The sequence below is a fragment of the Procambarus clarkii genome, chromosome 40 (genome assembly GCF_040958095.1).
Source record: "Procambarus clarkii isolate CNS0578487 chromosome 40, FALCON_Pclarkii_2.0, whole genome shotgun sequence".
Taxonomy (NCBI): Eukaryota; Metazoa; Arthropoda; class Malacostraca; order Decapoda; family Cambaridae; genus Procambarus; species Procambarus clarkii.
The window spans coordinates 38,222,874-38,241,953 of NC_091189.1; the positions used below are offsets into that span (position 1 = coordinate 38,222,874).

The 19,080-nt window shown below is 45.7% G+C and overlaps 1 protein-coding gene across 9 annotated transcripts in view; it reads left to right on the forward strand.

Moving 5' to 3' along the window:
- The window catches only part of LOC123758034 (uncharacterized), a 247,631-nt gene that overhangs the window by 152,417 nt on the left and 76,134 nt on the right, over window positions 1-19,080 (forward strand). For 7 of the 9 annotated variants that reach the window (XR_011231032.1, XM_069338994.1, XM_069338995.1 and 4 more), the window contains one exon: window positions 6,455-6,639. The exons of 1 other annotated variant lie outside the window; for it this stretch is intronic. Coding sequence is in view for 7 of the 8 variants with exons in the window: in XM_069338994.1 (XP_069195095.1) it covers window positions 6,455-6,623 (169 nt within the window). In the remaining variant the exon portion in view is untranslated. Of the gene's footprint in view, window positions 1-6,454; window positions 6,640-19,080 lie in introns of those variants that run through there. One more of the 9 variants, XM_069338989.1, reaches the window with a different exon arrangement.

Genomic DNA, 19,080 nt, shown 5'->3' on the forward strand with positions numbered 1-19,080 from the left:
GATATAGGTCTGAAGTTGTTGACATCAGTGAGATCACCACATTTATGGACTGGGGTTATTCTCGCTTTTTTTAGAATATCTGGAAAAGTTTGGAGTTCGAGTGACTTGTTGTAGAGCAATGCAAAGGCAGGGGCTAAAGATCTGGAGTTTTTTTTGTAGATTAGAGTATCTCCGCAAGGGCACTAGACTTGGTCTTAAGGGAAAGGATTACCTCATTTACATCAGTGGAATTAGCGGGCGTTAGGTACAGAGACTGTGGGTCTTTAATGTGAATAAGTGCTATATTATTGAATGTGGAATTGGAGAACATAAACCCCACACAACCTATTATGTGAGAAATCTGTAAAGAATTCTGACAAAGAAAGAGATCTAGGAGGTGGTTCTAGATAGAAAACTGTCACCTGAGGACCACATTAAGAACGTTGTGTGAGGAGTCTATGCTACACTTTCTAACTTCAGAATTGCTTTTAAATGCATGAATGGAGAAATAATAAAGAAATTGTTCACGACTTTTGTTGGACCAAAGCTGGAATATACAGCAGTTGTATGGTCCCCATATCTTAAGAAGCACATCAACAAACTGGAAAAGATGCTAAGGCATGCCACTAAGTTATTCCCAGAACTGACAAAAGCTACAAGGAGAAGTTAAAGGCATTAAATATACAAAAACTAGAAGATAGAAGAAAAACAGGCGATATGATCACTACGTACAAAATAGTAAGAGGAATCGATAAAATTGATAGGGAAGAACTCCTGAGACCCGGAACTTTAAGAACAAGAGGTCATAGGTTTAAACTAACGAAACAAAGCTGCTGCAAAAATATAAGAAAATTCGCTTCTGTAAACAGAGTGGTAGATGGTTGGAACAAGTTGGATGGGAAAATGGTGGAGGCCAAAACTGTCGGTAATTTCAAAGCGTTATATGACAAAGATTGCTGGGGAGATGGGACACCATGAGCATAGCTCTCATCCTGTAACTACACTTAGGTAATTACTACAACTCAAGCGGGTTCAAATGGGACCCAAGCACCCCAAGTCAACCCCTTCCCTGCCCCGGGAACCTCCACACCAGGTCACGGGGCCGAGCTGTCCTCCAAACCACCTCGTTAACACTTTCGCCCGGGCATGACGCAGCATTGCGTCATCCGTTTACTGGCGGTAATTCCGGGGATGACGCAGCATTGCATCATCCACTTTAAATAATCGCCAAAAATCAGGTTTTTATCCGATTTTTTGGGGACTGGTTTTAAAATGCGCGCCAATGTCTTCCCATTTTCTTTGTTGAGCTTCGTGGCTCTCAGGCAGCTTGGCACATGCCGTGGGCCCATTGTTTTCACTCCACTGTTGTGACCAATGTCGCCTCCCCTCGCATCTCAAACGTGTGAACATTTCGGCTATTTTCCGTGGCTATATTTCTTACTGCGGCTTTAGAAACTATCTATGCTTACTCCACGATGGATAGTGATCATGAACAAGGCCCTTCCAGGAAGAAAATTGCGAAAGAAAGGCTTGAAAAGGGCGGGAATTGGGAGTGTAGCTGGAAGGCGGCTGAGCACTCACTCGCGGCTAATGCGTGGCCCGTCTTCAACTCGTCGGCGGTTGGAGCGTGACCAGGTTTTTTTATTTTATATGCTAATGTTCCTCTAGAGAATTCTATTGCGAACCCATTGAGACCAAAATGAAAGACTTAGGATAAAAATTGAGGTGACCAGAGTGAAAATAGTGAAAACATTTTATCGCGTTTGCGCGCTCCTGGGTAACTCGTTCGCACTTTCTCTGTTTGCTGCGGGTAATTAGTCGGGCTTTTGGAGTTTATATGCATTTAGTGCTGTAGAGAATTCTATTGCGAACACAATGATACCAAATTTAATCTCGTAGGACGAGAATTAAGGTGACAAAGTTGAAGAGAGTATACACTTTTCAGAATTTACGCGCACTCCCTTGACACCCTGGGTCCCATATCGCACAGTTGAGGGGTGGCGAGCGGGGTGCACCAAAGTGTTAAAAAGGTTTCTTCTGCCTTAAAAGAAAAGACCATCTGCTGGAAAAGCAGGAACGAAGGGGGCCCACTGGTCAGACCCAGAAAAACTGGCTTGGGGAACAGGCTCGAACAGGCTCGAACAGGCTCTTGGTATACCGGAAGGGGCATCCCCCAAAACTGCCTGAGTCTCACCACCAACTAAACCCTGCCCCGACTTTGAAACCCGCAGATGCTTCGGAGCCAGGAGCAGAGGGGGAATAACAGGAGAACAGCAAGGGAAAGGACCTGTGAGGGCACAGACAAAACCAAAGTCGAAGGAACTAACACCCCCCCAAGTCCGAATCCCTATAACCAAAACGAGGCAGTCTCAGGGCATCAAGGTGGGCAATCAACCTAGCACACTGTAGCAACCTATAAGGCTCGTGCAATGCCAAAGCTGCCTGCACTTGAATATCAAGATCAGTGGATTGGGTGAAGCGGAGTTCATGCAAGGGAACACCACTCGCAAGACTCTGGGTCAAAGGTGTCACTGACTCAACAGGCAGCATGACGGAGGCAGAACAGGCGAGTGTCACCCTGAGACAAGGGGACAAAGCAACCTTCAAACTTGGACAAAGCGAGATGGGACCCAGGGGACGCATCCATTGGACCACTGAGCCCCAGCGAGGGTTTCGAGGGCCCTTAGACAATGCTAAGAACGAAAAGCCTACCGCTTTTATATATCCTAAAGGCCCAGGCAAGGTATTGCAGACTGGCAGCCCCAAACTACCAAACAAACTGCTAAAAGTTAAACCCCTGGGATGTGTACACTCACAGGACAACCCGTCCTCTTAAAAATAACGTCACTTTTCGCTCGTATGCGCACTATGGCCAAATTTGGACGTAATTTGAAATGAAATCGACTCGCAAAAGTGACGTACTGTTCCATTTTCTGTTTGAGTCGTCCGGCTCACTCGGCAAGCTTAGAAGAGGAAACTTTCCATTAACTTTTTCATAATGGTTTGAAACTTAATGAGAATTTTCTGCCCACCTAACCTATCAGAGGACCCTTAACTTACTGTTGTTGAAAAAAAAAATCCCAAATTTATTTTCATTCTTTTTTTCATTTTCAAATTACGTCCATATTCGGCCATACAGGCAAATGGCCAAAAGCGACGTTCTTTTTAAGAGGACAGGTTGCACAGGGACCTAGTGGAGGACCACCAATATATATATATAAGAGGTACCAACACCAAGGGGCAAACCCCCACCAGGCAGGAAAACAAAAACAAAAGAAAATACCCGCAAGAGCATAACGACCCAGGTGAAACAGAGCTGACAGCTGTATTATGATGAAAACAAGTTGCAAAGCACCTTGCGCCCCTGTCAGTGATGAAACCACCACCTACCCAGAGGCAAACAGGGGTGCATGAAACACCCCAGCTAACTCCAAGGGCGGGCAATCATTGAGTAGCAAAAGACCATGGCGGAGGTAGGTTCCAAGCGACTTGTGGAAGATGACCCCAAGCAACAAGGGTAGTACTTACAGGGGGCCACCTAAGGAAGAGAACCCTAGGCAAATGCAGCCCGAGTAGAGGTGAAATTATTCCTGGCTCGCACACCACCACAGGACAGAACCACACCACAAGGCACAGCACTGAAACACAGCTAAAGCCAGAGTCGCACAGCCATTAGGTCTCACATCAGCCACAAAATTGAAGGTGTGGATTGCCGGCGTGGGGGTTTGGTACCGATACCTGCTTGATGGGGTTCTGGGAGTTCTTTGCAGCTTCTACTCCCCAAGCCCGGCCCAAGCCCGGCCCAAGGCCAGGCTCGACTTGTGAGAGTTTGGTCCACCTGGCTGTTGCTTGGAGCGGCCCGCAGGGCCACATACCCACCACAGCCCGACTGATCTGGAACTTCTCTTAGAAAACAGTCTAGTTTTCTCTTGAAGATGTCCACGGTTGTTCCGGCAATATTTCTTTAAAAACACTACAACAAAACATTTATATTTACATGTGCAGTATTATATTTACATAAAAAAAAAGTCATACAAGTATGGATGTTTTTGGGAGTGGAACGGATTAAATTTATTTCCTTTATTTTAAATGGGGAAATTTGTTTCTTAAGACGAGTTTTCCAGGTAACGAGCTCGGTGCCAGAACGGATTAAACTCGTTAATAGAGGTTCCACTGTATATATATATATATATATATATATATATATATATATGTCGTACCTAGTAGCCAGAACGCACTTCTCAGCCTACTATGCAAGGCCCGATTTGCCTAATAAGCCAAGTTTTCATGAATTAATTGTTTTTCGACTACCTAACCTACCTAACCTAACCTAACCTAACTTTTTCGGCTACCTAACCAAACCTAACCTATAAAGATAGGTTAGGTTAGGTTAGGTAGGGTTGGTTAGGTTCGGTCATATATCTACGTTAATTTTAACTCCAATAAAAAAAATTGACCTCATACATAATGAAATGGGTAGCTTTATCATTTCATAAGAAAAAAATTAGAAAAAATATATTAATTCAGGAAAACTTGGCTTATTAGGCAAATCGGGCCTTGAATAGTAGGCCAAAAAGTGAGTTCTGGCTACTAGGTACGACATATATATATATATATATATATATATATATATATATATATATATATATATATATATACATACGTACATACATACATACATACATACATACATACATACATACATACATACATACATACATACACATACACACACACACATACAGTGGCACCTCGACTTATGGCTGCCCATACTTACAAATTTTTAAAGTTACAACGTAAATTTTGTCGGAAAATGCGAATCGATTTACGCCCTTTGCCTCAACTAGCGACTTTGTTGATACGCGCATGGGTCGACCGATCGCGTGGTTCCTGGTGGCACAGCTAACCCTGCCTCAGTTTACCAGAGCTGCCCACTTAGTGGCGATCGTGCTTGTAAAGAATTTCATTATTTTTGTGCTTTTTTGTTTTTTGAATATAAAAGTATTATTATATATCATGCAATGGGTCCCAAGAAAGTCAGTGTTAAGGGTCAACCTAAGGAAACACATGTGAGGATGACCATAGAGGAAAAACAGATCATTTGTAAATATGAAAAATGGTGTTGTTGATGTAGAGTAGAGGATGTTCCTTTCCTCATTTATTAAGAAAATGTTTGCAGTATGGGAAGAATTGCAAAGTTTTGCTGAAAAGTTTCACCCAAATCATGCTGTAGCAGGCCATTGTGTTAATCTTTTTTATGACAATGTGATGTCTCACTTCAGACAAATGTTATAATGTAGGGGAAAAATAAGTGTCGCTAGGCAGGTTTTTAGTGAGGAAAAACAAGCAGTGAGCCACAAGCAGGTCCTAGTGGTATGCAGGCAAAACGTAGGAGAGAGTGTACCCCAGAAAAGTCATCACTGCCTGATGTTATAATGGAAGGGGGACTCCCCTTCCAAACACTAACACCTCTCCTTCTTCCCTGCTTTTCACTGTCTTCCATATGCCTACAAGAGTCCTCATTCAAGGTAAGATATACATACGGTACTGTATTGTAGCTAGTACAAAATGAGTGTTATTCGGTATTAAATGTATTTTTATGTTAATATTTTTGGGGGTGTGGAACAGATTAATTTATTTTACATTATTTCTTATGGGAAAATTTGTTTTGACTTACGAATTTTCGACTTACAACATGTCTGGAAACGGATTAATTTCGTAAGTCGAGGCCCCACTGTATACGTATATATATGTATGGTACAGCACTGCACAGAGACAAGAGCCAGAGTTGAACAACCGCCTCGCAACACATCAGCCTCAGAACTGGGGTTGGATGGGTGGCGTGAGAGGTCTGGGGTTCCCTCTTTCCACCTTCCAGGGAGGGAGGAACTGCGCAGATAGCGGCATGGCGGCGGTTCTGACGTCATATTTGTATGCTTGTTTTCAGATTGTGGAGTTCTGCTTGATAGTTCGGTTTTTGGTAGCAATTTTTACCAGTTGGAGTTTGTTTTGAGATGCCTACCTTTCTGGGTGCCTAACCTGGTAGATGGCAGACATAGAATGCTTCCAACCACTTGGGGGTTTCTATAGGCCATTGCTCCTCGTGCCTATCTGAGGGGGAAGGCCAGGTTCTGGCTCGTAGTCTCCGGTAGGCCTAGAACTCCAATTGAATTGACTGATGCCATGGTCTAATACATACATTTCAGCCCAGTAAGATCCGGGGAGCCAGAGGGGCTCTCCACAGAAAATAGGTTAGAAATTTTTTAACTCCTTAGATAGTGAGTTCCATAGATTGGGTTGTTTTTATAATTATTCAAAATAGTTTAATATAAATAAAGTAAATAATTCAATAACAAACTAATAAAATACTTAATAGTATATAATAGGTTTAATCAATATATGATGATATCCACATTATCCCCATACTTCAATGTCTGATGATAACCACTGTAAGGGATAATTCTCTTCTACTCAGAGATGAACTGGACAAATCTGCATGGGGAAGTATAGAGGATTTGTCTGAGCCAGAAGAATGCAGCGAAAGGAGTTCAAAGGATGCAAAGCGCAGTGGATATTTCTCTGATGATGATTATCCACCTTCAAAGAAGCACTGTTCAGAGATGACAGATTGCAATCGGAACTAGCTTCCATTTTGAAATGGTAGAGTATCATATTAATTTTGTACCTTAATATTCTATGATGTTTTCAGTTTCTTTTAGCTCATTGTAAATATAAATAATGCATGTACTGTAGACACTCGATTATCCAGGATTCGACCATCCAGGAAATGCCCTTATCCGGCTAAAACCGTGACCGGATAAAGTTATCTCACTATCTGGTAAAAATGTCCATGTGAGCCAGATAAAAGCCGGTTTGGCCGGATAAAAAATCTGAGCCGGTGGGCCGTACCGTATTAATCCCGTACAGCTGTGGCTCAAGGCCATGGTGTAGGAGGGGGTAGGGTGGGTGGATGATGTCGGGAGAGAGAGAGGGGAGCGTTGGGAGGGACCACCTGGGGGATAATGGTCAGGAAGGGAAGGAGGGAGTTGGTCAGGGAGGGAGTTGGTCAGCAAGGGAGGGAGGGAGTTGGTCAGCAAGGGAGGGAGGGAGTTGGTCAGGAAGGGAGGGAGGGAGTTGGTCAAGAAGGGAGGGAGTTGGTCAGGAAGGGAGGAAGGGAGTTGGTCAGGGAGGAAGGGAGTTGGTCAGGGAGGAAGGGAGTTGGTCAGGAAGGGAGTTGGTCAGGAAGGGAGGGAGGGAGGGAGTTGGTCAGGAAGGGAGGAAGGGAGTTGGTCAGGAAGGGAGGAAGGGAATTGGTCAGGAAGGGAGGGAGGGAGTTGGTCAGGAAGGGAGGGAGGGAGTTGGTCAAGAAGGGAGGAAGGGAGTTGGTCAGAAAGGGAGGAAGGGAGTTGGTCAGGAAGGGAGTTGGTCAGGGAGGAAGAACTGTTGTGGTGTGTATGTGACTCGCTTAAGCCTAATGAAGGAAGGTGGCATTGGAGGTGTTGCAAGAATTATATTGTTTTCTTATTGCTGTGGAGAGCTAGTTACGAATATTAATTAAATAACACTATAATTGTTGAAAAGTACAGTACAGTATTTGGTTTGCTATTTATTCATTTAAATATTTACAATAAAATAAAATGGGATTTAACAGAACTTAAGGCGCATATGTTAAAAGTCATCGTACAGCGTGTCAACACCCACGTGTAGACACATGTGGAGGGAAGATGGGAAGGCTGGCGTGAAGGGGTCCTTCTAATTACCACAAGCTACCACAAGCTACACAAGCTTCACAAAGCTTCCTGGCAATACGTTAGTAATGAATAAATATGATATGTTAGGTTAGGCAGACCTAACCTAACCTAACCTATCCTAACCTAACCTAACCTAACCTAACCTATCCTAACCTAACTTAACCTAACCTAACCTAACTTAACCAAACCTAACCTAACCTAATCGAAGCTTGGATCGTCGACTTGATTTGGCGTCACCAGCTTTTTATTTTCGCCTAATTTCTTTATTAAAAGATACTTTTTCAGATTAAAATTATGTTTTTTCGTGTTGTACATTCAGCACCAACATTATAATGAATAAATATATCATATTTATTCATTACTAACGTATTGCCAGGAAGCTATGTGAAGCTTGTGTAGCTTGTGGTAGCTTGCGGTAATTATGCTGTCTGCCTGGTGTATGGTTGGTCATAGCCCCTGTGAGTTATTAATTTTTTATCAATGATAATAATGATAATATTTATTCAAAAGAATGTGTGTGTACAAAGTACATATGAGTAATTAATAATTGTAGTGACAGGAGTTACACATACTAATGAAGCCACTATTATGCAAAGCATTTTGGGCAATACTTAAAATAATGCAGACAAATTTAACTAAAGGTGTGAGGGGGGTAAAAAACTTAATACTACAGCAGAAGTAAGCTAACAAAATGTAGCAAAATTTTTGGTTCTTGATGAAGGTTCTTGATGGAGGGGTAATTCAGTACATTATTGGTTTTGGGTGAGCAAAACTTGAGTATGTCTTGATGCACTATCCTTTGAAGTGAAGGCAAGCTTGATTTGTCTTTTGGATAATTAGGTTGGTTTGAACAATATTCTTCTAGTATATTGGGTCTCATGCTACTTAGCTTTTATACTATCTGTGAGTTAGTGGAAGCCGTAGAATTTGAATAAATAACAAAACTCATGTTGCATTGCACACTGCATACCTCAGCAACAGCATATAGCTGATATTCAGCAGCGTGTTCATTTAATACATTGATTCCTGCTACCAGTTTGTTTACTTCATTTATTCAACATCTCATACCCATCTTGTGGGTAGTAGTCGAATGAGTTACAGAGGCTCATAATGGATTCAGGAACTAAGCCCCAATATTCGTCTGCCTAAGCTACAGTCTAGATAAACTGGTTATGTTGTTTAACCCTTAGACCGCGCAATACATATTTATATTATGATTTGACATAAAATAATTTAACATAAGTTTTTAAAACTTGCACAAACACTTTCCAGTTTTTTTTGCATAATCAACTAGGCAAATGCTCCAACTTTGTCTAAATGATCACAGCGTAACTTGAAAAACAAGAGAATCAAAATTAATTTTAAAATTGAATATTGAAAACTTTAGATTTTCAATTCAGAATAAAAAATATGAACTATCACCAATTGTTCATTTAATGTTATTATTCTCTTAGAATAGCATATGATCTTCATTTTCATCAAATTAGAATATAGGTTTTCAGTATAGTTTACTGTAAAAAAAAATCGTCAATAGGGCATTTGAAATATGCTGCAAATTTAGACCAAAAAAAATTATAACTCCAAATGTATAAAGTTTATGAAAAATCCATTCTAAAGGGATTGTAGAACAGACAGCTGGGCACACACTATGTCAAAATAGTGAGAATTGGTCAAAAACTGGAATTTTAGAAGCCACTCAAAGTTGAAACTCTAGTTTCAGAGATAATTGAAGTTGAAGTTATCAACAATGAATAAAGGTAGTTTTAATTCGTTAATTTAATTGTATGTTTTAATGAACATTTCATTTTTTTGGCATTTGTACTTGAATATGTGAAAGCTGTAGGTCAATATGTGTTGAAATGAAGTCAAGAAAAAATAACCCCAAAAAACACAAAATATAGGGATAATTATAATAATTATAATGATTTACATGGCTATATTTAGGGTATACTTTATATAAGTGAAAAAGCCCTAATATAGTCCCTAATCATCAAAACAACCTAAAGAGACAAAGAAAATAGAGTTTGAAATCAGAAAAAAAAATCACCCAAAAAATATTAAAAGTCCCAAGTTTTGTGAGTTGTGACTGATTTATTTGTTGACCAATTTCATTCTATCTTCACATAGTTAGGGAAACATATGCATTCTTCAGGATGTAATGATTACAACAAAATCCGATAATAAACAAAGGAGAAAAAACTTAAATCTTTAAAAAAATAATATTCTCCTAAAAAAAATATTTTTTGGACATTGATGAAAGTAACATATAATAACATTGGACAAGGTACTTGTATGATATATAACAAAATAGAGCATATTAACATAGTTATACGTTATTATTTGTGTTATTATGTATTACTCAGCATTGATATAAAGACACCAACTGCATATCCACTTTGTGGACACTTCTTACTACTATTCTTCTTCTTCTTTGACTGTCGGACAGGTGCTTGCATCTCTTTATTACTACTGCATAATCCTCCCGTTCCAGTTATTAGGAGCTGTTTTCCTTTTCAACAAAACGTTCTTATTTTTTAAGAAATGGTGTAGAATCAATTTCTGAAAATATTTTGATGAAAGTTTCATGACACTGAAGGTAATAAGTTGGAGATTTGTTTAACATTTTTAAGTTTTTTTAAATAATTCAAATTTTCTTCGCTACTAGTCCCCCAATATGTGCGGTAATGTATGCGGTCTAAGGGTTAAGACATACTGTTTATCAGCAATGGGTTCAATAGTAAAGTATACAGTACCTTATCCATAAAAATCCCACAGACCCAGACACATGTTACTACATATCTTACCAGCAGCTATTCAAACACTCTTCTCCTTTTACCTGTCAGTCCAACATGTTATGGCTATCAATCACTCGCTAAAAACCAAAGCTGGGAACATTAGTGAAATACCATCTATGGTATACAAAAGTGCTTCCCATGCCCAAGCACCGCCCATAGCTCTGCTATCCAACAAATCTCTAGAGTGTCATGCATTCCCTGATACCTTTAACAAAGTAAGAGTAATGCCAGTTCATGAAGGAGGCGATACAGCAGACATAAACAATTACAGACCAATATCTAATCTACCTATATTATCAAAAATATTTGAAAAAATTATTTACAAACTCTTACACCTACACAAATTTACACCTACTCCTCCTTCGTAAAATTTAACATAGTACTAAGTCCCTGTCAGTTTGGCTTCTACTCAAAAGAGTACCAACGATGCAGTTATTGTCTGCTTCATATCATTTACACAGCCCTTGACAAAAATGAGTTCCCAATTGGAATCTTCATTGACTTGAGAAAGGCATTTGATACTGTTAAACATAATTACCTCTTACTTAACCTTCACCATTATGGAATCCGAAGCCTTGCCCTGAACTATATTTGATCTTACCTTAGTGACAAACACCAATATGTAGCCATCAATGATATAACCTTCCCCACTCTACCAGTAACCTCTGCACTACTCTGCATTAAAAAAGGCACATCCGTGGTGCGCTGAAAATAAATTCTTAACAAAAAATTATTTTCTCTTCTTATATTGTTAAAATGCAGTCTCTGATCATGGGAAACTAAAAAAAAATATTGTATGTGATATACTTTAGCCACGATGGAGCTGGGAAGTTGATCAAATTATGGGTGTTGAGTGATGGAGCGCTCAAAGTCCCTCGGCCCCGCCACCCAGTGGGGCAGCAGTTGCCAAGAATATAATGTTTCACAATTATTTTAAAGTTTCTCATTTGTTTCTTCTCTGGTTTCATGCTGTAATATTATTCAAAAGTGTGGAATTTATATACTGTAGACACTCAATTATCCGGAATTCGACCATTCCGGAAAACGCCCTTATCCGGCTAAAATAGTGACTGAATAAAGGTATCTCACTATCCTGCCAAAATGTCCATGGGAGCCAGATAAACGCCAGTTTGGCTGGATAAAAAATCAGAGCCAGTTAACTTGCTGCCGATGTTACACTATCTGGACAGTCAGCCGGACAATCTGTGAGTTGTTCGGATATGAAAGCCTGGCGGCAGGCCGTACCTCACGGCGCACGGTGTAGTAGGTGGGAGGGTAGTGTCGGGAGAGAGGGAAGCATTGGGAGGGATCACCTGGGAGATAATGGTCAGGAAGGGAGGGAGGGAGTTGGTCAGGGAGGAAGGGAGTTGGTCAGAGAGGAAGGTAGTTGATCAGGGAGGGAGGGAGTTGATCAGGGGGGGGAGAGAGTTGGTCAGGGGGAGATGGGACGGCTGGCGTGAGGTGGGGGAGGGAGGGGGTGACCAGGCAGGAGATCACAGACATGTCATCTGTCTTTGTCCAGTCTCAGCCCACCCCACCCACCCACCTGCCTGCATGCCCACTTACCCACCTGCCAATCCAACCACCCACCTGTTTACTTACCTGCCTGCATGCCCACTTACCCAACTGCCAATCCACCCACCCACCTGTTCACCCACCCAACCTGTTCACTTACCTGCCTGCATGACCACCTACCCACTTGCCGACCCACCCACCTGATCACCCACCTGCCTGCTCACCCACCCACCCACCTGTTCACCCACTTCCCTGCCCACCCGCCTGTTTACCCACCTGCCTGCATACCCACTTACCCACCTGCCAATCCACCCACCCACCTGTTCACCCACCTGCCTGCACGCTCACTTACCCACCTGCCAATCCACCCACCACCTGTTCACCCACCTGCCTACATGCCCAACTGTCAACTCAACCACCTGTTCACCCACCTTCCTGCTCACCCACCCACCCACCTGTTCACCCACCCACCTGCCTGCTCACACACCCACCCACCGGTTCACCCACTTCCCTGCCCACCCACCTGTTTACCCACCTGCCTGCATGCCCACTTACCCACCTGCCTGCATGCCCACTTACCCACCTGCCAATCCACCCACCCACCCACCTGTTCACCCACCTGCCTGCTCGCCAAACCACCTGCCTGATTGCCCACCCACCCACCTGCCTGATAGCCTACCCACCTGCCTACATGCCCACCTGCCAATCCACCCACCTGCTCACCCACCCACCTGTTCACCCATCTTTCTGCTAGCCCACCCACCTGCTCGATAGCCCACCTACCCACCTGTTCACCCACCTGCCTGCTCGCCTACCCATCTGCCTGGTAGCCCACCCAGCCACCTGTTCACCCATCTGCCTGCTTACCCAGCCACCTGTTCACCCACCAGAATGCTCGCCCACCCACCCACCTGTTCACCTACCCACCTGCCTGCTCACACACCCACCCACCTGTTAACCCACCTGCATGCATGCCCACTTACCCACCTGCCAAGCCACCCACCCACCTGTTCACCCACCTGCCTGCTCACACACTTGCCTGCTCAAACCTGTTCATCCACCAAGCCCATCTGCCTGGCATCCACCCATCCAAAACCCACCTGCCTGAACCCTGCCCACCTACCAGCTAGGCAACTAACCCACCCACTCAGCCCTACACACCTCAAATCATGTGTGGTATAAAAGTTGTTGGAAATGGTCTTTTCTGTGGGGAGCCCCTACAGCTCCCTGGAGCTTATCGGGCTAATGTATGTTATATTAGACCGGGACATTAGCTAAGGAGTTCAGACCTACCAGGGACCAGCGCCAGAACCTGGCTCCTTCAGAGAGGTTTCAAGGAGCAATGGCCCTGGAAAATCCCCTAGTGGTTGGGGTTTTCCTTATCTGCTATCGACTGGGGTTAGGCACCCAGAAAGGTAGGCATAACAAAACATACCCTACATGGTAAAAAACTAAAACAAAAAAACGAACATAGAGGTAGAAACTGCCTACAATCCCATGGAAACAAGCGAACAACACACTTTACTGCCGCGCCGATTATCCGCACAGCCCTCCCCGCCCCGAAAGAGGGCGGGGAGAGCCCCAAACCTCACCGCACCGACTGCCTAGCATCAGTTCGTAAGCTAATGTCAACCGGGATAGACGCTTCTCTGGCCTCAGTTTCCTAGGCGGTGTTTGCCTTGTGCGGCGTTCGCTGCCGTGTGTTGTGTTGTGCGGTGGCTAGGTGTTCCTCATCAGTACCAGGGCTGCATGCGCTTAGGGGCATTACTCACAGGGCGCTTAGGAAAGCTTCAGGGCTTCCTTCCCTAAGTGCCCTGTGAGTAATGCCCCTGCGTGACAGGGTTATCTTCCCTGGGCGTTCGGGAACCATTCCCGTAGTGGTTCTTGCTGCTCGGCATTTGCCTCGCCCTTATCTTGAGGTTATCTTGAGATGATTTCGGGGCTTTTTAGTGTCCCCGCGGCCCGGTCCTCGACCAGGCCTCCACCCCCAGGAAGCAGCCCGTGACAGCTGACTAACACCCAGGTACCTATTTTACTGCTAGGTAACAGGGGCATAGGGTGAAAGAAACTCTGCCCATTGTTTCTTGCCGGCGCCTAGGATCGAACCCAGGACCACAGGATCACAAGTCCAGCGTGCTGTCCGCTCGGCCGACCGGCTCCCTCCCCTTGGGGCCAGCTGGGGCTTGGGGCCCTTGTTTGGCCCTGGGTAGGGACTGGTATTGTGCTATTTAGGGCGTCAAGGTGTTGCGCGACCTGCCACCTAGGCGGCGACCGGTTCCTGTTGCCTCTGGAGACGGTGTACTTTTGTGGGGGTTTTCTTTTGTTTCTATTTTCATTTGCCTGGTGGGAGTCTGCTTAGTGTGGCTATAGTTCCACTGGTAGTGTTTGGTGGCCCTCTGCTAGGCCCCTGTGATTGTACACGTCGCAGGAGTTTTCAGTGTCGTCCTCTACCCCCATGTTATTTTTGGGTGTATAACTGGTTAGCAACACCTTGCCCGGGCTTCCCGTAGCTGTTATCCCTACGGGCCCTGGAAACCCCTGTCGGGGCTCGGTGGACCATTGAATGTGTCTTCCGGGTTCCAACCCGTCTTGTACGGGATCGTTGGTTGCTGTGCCATTGTCTCTGAGTCCCCACTTTTACCTCCGTCATGTTGCCTGTTGGGTCACTGACACCTTGACCCAGCGTCTTGTGAGAGATATTCTCTGCTTGGTCTCCAGTACTCTGGAGAACAAGGCTTCTGGGTCTTACCAGCGGCCCTTTCTTGCTGCCTTTTCCATGGACTCTTCCTTTTCTTTAAGGGTGGAGGGCTTGGAGGACGGCTCTGCCCCGGGGACTCTGTTGCGGGTTCCCAGGGCTGTGGGGGATGCCTGCTTGCAGTTTTAGGGCAATTTGCCCCGCCTGGGTTTTCTGCTTCTGGGCGGAGTTTTTCGCCCATCCAGTCTGCTTGATTCCCACTTTTGCTGGCGTGTTTTCGTATCTTTTGCGTCGGTCACAGCCCTCTGTTCTGGTGCCCATTTTCTTTTGCCGGTTTCCTGGCATGGCAACCAGGGTGGCGTTGTGGTTTGTTTACATGCGCCTGGGTGTGTGAGCGAGCGTCTTCGGTGAGTTTTTTCATCTTTTTCCGTTTTTTTTTTCCCTGTCTTTTATGCTTGCTCCGACACCTTGTCCCTCGGTTTTTGATCTGTTTTGACCGTTTCCTTAGAGGTTCTGTCTGGAGGCTGTGCTTTGCCTTTCTGTGGTGTATCTCCGCCGGCAAATGTGGTGGTTCGGGCTCCCCCTGGTTCGATTCCGGGTTCCTTTGGGGTTTTTTTGTTTGTTCTGGAGGTTTCTTCCTCTTGGGCCCCCTTTGTGGGTTCAGGGGGCTTTGTTTCCTCATGTGTGACCTGGTTCTGCCATCTGGGGTTCCGGGGTCTTCCTGGCTTGCAGACTGATCTTTTTGGGTCTTGGCATGTGTTGGTCGTGCTGGGACTTTGGGGTTTTGTTGTCGAGGTGGGCCTTTTGATGCAGTTTTGTGCCTTCTTCGTCTAGCCGGTGTGGTGCTCTCTGCCCACAGAGAGGGCTTGTAATTTTCTTTTCACGTGTATGGGTGCGTGTACACATGTACATGTACATGTGTACACTGTGTGTGTGTGTGCACATGTGTATGTGCATACGGACGTGTGTGTAATACACCTTGTGTGTACGTGTATATATATGTGTATGTGTATATACATAATATATATGTATATGTGTGTGTATGTGTATGTATACTTTTTCTTTCGGAAGGGGTTCTGTTCCCTTCTCTGTTGACGGGGCGCTGGGGGAGCAGCGTGCTCTGTTGACTCTCGCATGATCCCGCAGTTAGTGGGCGCTTTTGGTTGTCTTCCGGCCTTTGGTGGTGGCGGCGGACGGCTTCTTCCCCTTTGGGGGTTCAGGGCTGGCGTGGTGGGCTTCTTCCCGTGCGCTTCATCATGTCATCTTAGTGGGTGCGTTGGACATGGTCGATCCGCCCACTCCTTCTGGGGTTCCCGTCTGCTCTATGCAGACACGGGCCTGGTGAATATGCGGTTCTTCTGGACTTCTTCAGTCTGCGCCCTGGATTTTATGCCCTCATCGGAGGACTGTTGTCTCCTGTCCGGCTTCTGTTGGTGCCAGGTGCCTGGATGGTGGCCTTGGACCTCCAGGTCAATTCTTTGCACGTTCCTCTCCAGTTTTCTGGGACTGGCACAGTTGGTGGTGGGGCTTCAGGCTTGCCGCTTTTGTTGCCTTCCCTATTTTGTAATTGGCACTTGGTGTATTTATGCATCTTTAACGGATCTTAGTGCCCTGTCTGAGTCTGCTTGGGATTCGGTGTCTGGTCTACCTCGACGACTGGCTGGTGTGGGCTCCCAGTCAGTCTGCTTGTCTGCTCGCCAGGGGTGTAGTTCTTTCCAGATTGCCGGGTTTGGTTTCCTGGTGATTTGGAGGCTATTCCATTTGTTTCCGTCCCAGGTTCGGACCTGGCTGGGTCTTGTTTACGGCTCTTAGGCCGCTCCTTGTCTTTCCCTCCAGAAGTGTTGCTGCGGCTGTGGTCCCACCTTTGGCTGTTCATGAGGGGGGTCCCGGGTTGGTCAAGCAGTTGTGTGGGAGTCTAAGGAGGCCTGGTCGACGACCGGGCCGCGGGGACACTAAGCCCCGGAAGCACCTCAAGGTAGGAGTCTGAACTTCGACATGCTGGTCTGCCCGCAGGATTAGGTTTGGCTTCGGTGTCTGTTTGGTTCCTTCGGAGACTCCTCTTCCGCCTCTCTTGCAAACGTTGGGTTCGTTCCTCCGGGGATCTTATGTTGGTGCTGCGTCACCAGCTTCCTCTTTGGGGTTTTCGGGGTTCCGTGCCTTGGCACCTCCCTGAGCCTTCGCTCGATGTGTTTATGGACAGGTCATCTCTCGGCTGGGGCTTTGTGACCAGTGCTCACCAGGTCGGCCGGGGATGGTTAGGGTCTGTCCGTCCGTCAGGCTCACAGCACGGTTCGGGAGTTCATGGCTGTCTGGTTTGCGCTTCGGAGGGTTTGGGTCACGCAGTGCTCTACCATTCGGCTCCATTCGGACTGTTCTCTGGGAGTTCTTTGCCAGAACCACAAGGTTTCTCTTAGGTGTTTGACCTTTGGGGTTGGTCCCTTAGAGTGGTTCATTTACTGGATTCTCAGAGTTTGGCTTACTGTGAGGTTCATGTCCGGGTTCATGTCCGGGGTGTGTCTTTCGTCCTGGCGGACAGCTGTTTCGGTTCACTCCTCTGTTCGCGGATTGGCCAGTCGTCGCTGACTCGTTTCGTTGTCTCTGCCGGACATATGGACTCCTGGCCATGGACGTCTTCGAGTCGGCGTGGTCTAGGCGTCGCCCATTCTATGTGGTGCCCTTACCCGCCTGCGAGGCGTTCACGGTGGATGCCTTTCGGCAGGACTGGTCGAGGTGGGGGTACCTGTTCCTCTTCTCCCGGTCCAGCTGTTGCTTCGGGTTCTGGCTCGGTTGGAGCCCATTCCCACGAGAGTAGTGCCTATGGTCTCTTGGTAGCCGGCCCAGCTTTATTTTCAGACACTGTTTGATAGGTGTCCAAACCCGGGGCGTTTTCCTGCGGCTCCACCTCTTTCAGCAGGTAGGACCGGTCCTGTACGTGACTGGTTGGCCTTCACCTTGGCTCTTCATGTCTGTTTTTTTGATGCGGTTATCTCCATCTCTGTGGCGATCAGGTGGCTTTGTTGATGGTGTCCCACCTGCGAGCTTCGTCTCGGTGACATTATGACGTTCCTGGTGTTTCTATGCACCTTTTTCGTGCTCTTCGTAGGTTGTCTTCTCTTTTGCATTGGGTTGTCTTGTCCTTTCTTGGGTTTTCAGGACTACAGTTATTGATGTTTCTTACTGTCGCCTCGTTTTGTGCAGCGCTGGCGGAGCCTCTCCGGCTTGTGTTCGGGGTGGACGTCACATCTGCCCCGTTCCGTACGCTTTCTCGTGTTTTGTTTCACCTCCAGCCTGCTCATGTGTCGCCTGAGCCATCCTGGTCCTTGATCAGGGTGCCCTCTTATCTTCTCCTCAGTTTGTGGTAGCCCCATCGGTTCAGGTTTCTGCTCTTTGGTACTAGTGGTAGGTTTGTATGTTTGCAGCCTTTCTCCGTCCTTCTGGCGACGGCTGAGACAGCTGCTTTCTGGAGGGGTCCTTGGGTTATTGATGCTTGATTGGTTCGGCCGAGGGTGTGTTTTGTGTTGTCTGGTTGCGCTTTTTTGCCGTTACCTGCGTACTGTGTCTTGGGGATGCGCTTTGGGCTGATCCGATTCCCCCTCGTTCCCTGTTTCAGGGCTCAGGTCTGCCAGGTCGTCCGCAGAGTTTTTAAGTCTTCCAGCCTGCGGTCTGTCCTTGCGCCCGTGCTGTTTGGACGTTTGCAGCTTTCGCTGTTGTGTTGGTGACGTCTAGGGTTTGTTTCGGGATTTGAGGATCACACAGGTTCTTAGCTGCCCATTCTTTATGCGCGTAATTACCTAAGTGTAATTACCTAAGTGTAGTTACAGGATGAGAGCTACGCTCGTGGTGTCCCGTCTTCCCAGCACTCTTTGTCATATAACGCTATGAAACTACTGACGGTCTTGGCCTCCACCACCTTCTCACTTAACTTGTTCCAACCGTCTACCACTCTATTTGCGAAGGTGAATTTTCTTATATTTCTTCGGCATCTGTGTTTAGCTAGTTTAAATCTATGACCTCTTGTTCTTGAAATTCCAGGTCTCAGGAAGTCTTCCCTGTCGATTTTATCAATTCCTGTAACTATTTTGTATGTAGTGATCATATCACCTCTTTTTCTTCTGTCTTCTAGTTTTGGCATATTTAATGCTTCTAACCTCTCCTCGTAGCTCTTGCCCTTCAGTTCTGGGAGCCACTTAGTAGCATGTCTTTGCACCTTTTCCAGTTTGTTGATGTGCTTCTTAAGATATGGGCACCACACAACAGCTGCATATTCTAGCTTTGGCCTAACAAAAGTCATGAACAATTTCTTTAGTATATCGCCATCCATGTATTTAAATGCAATTCTGAAGTT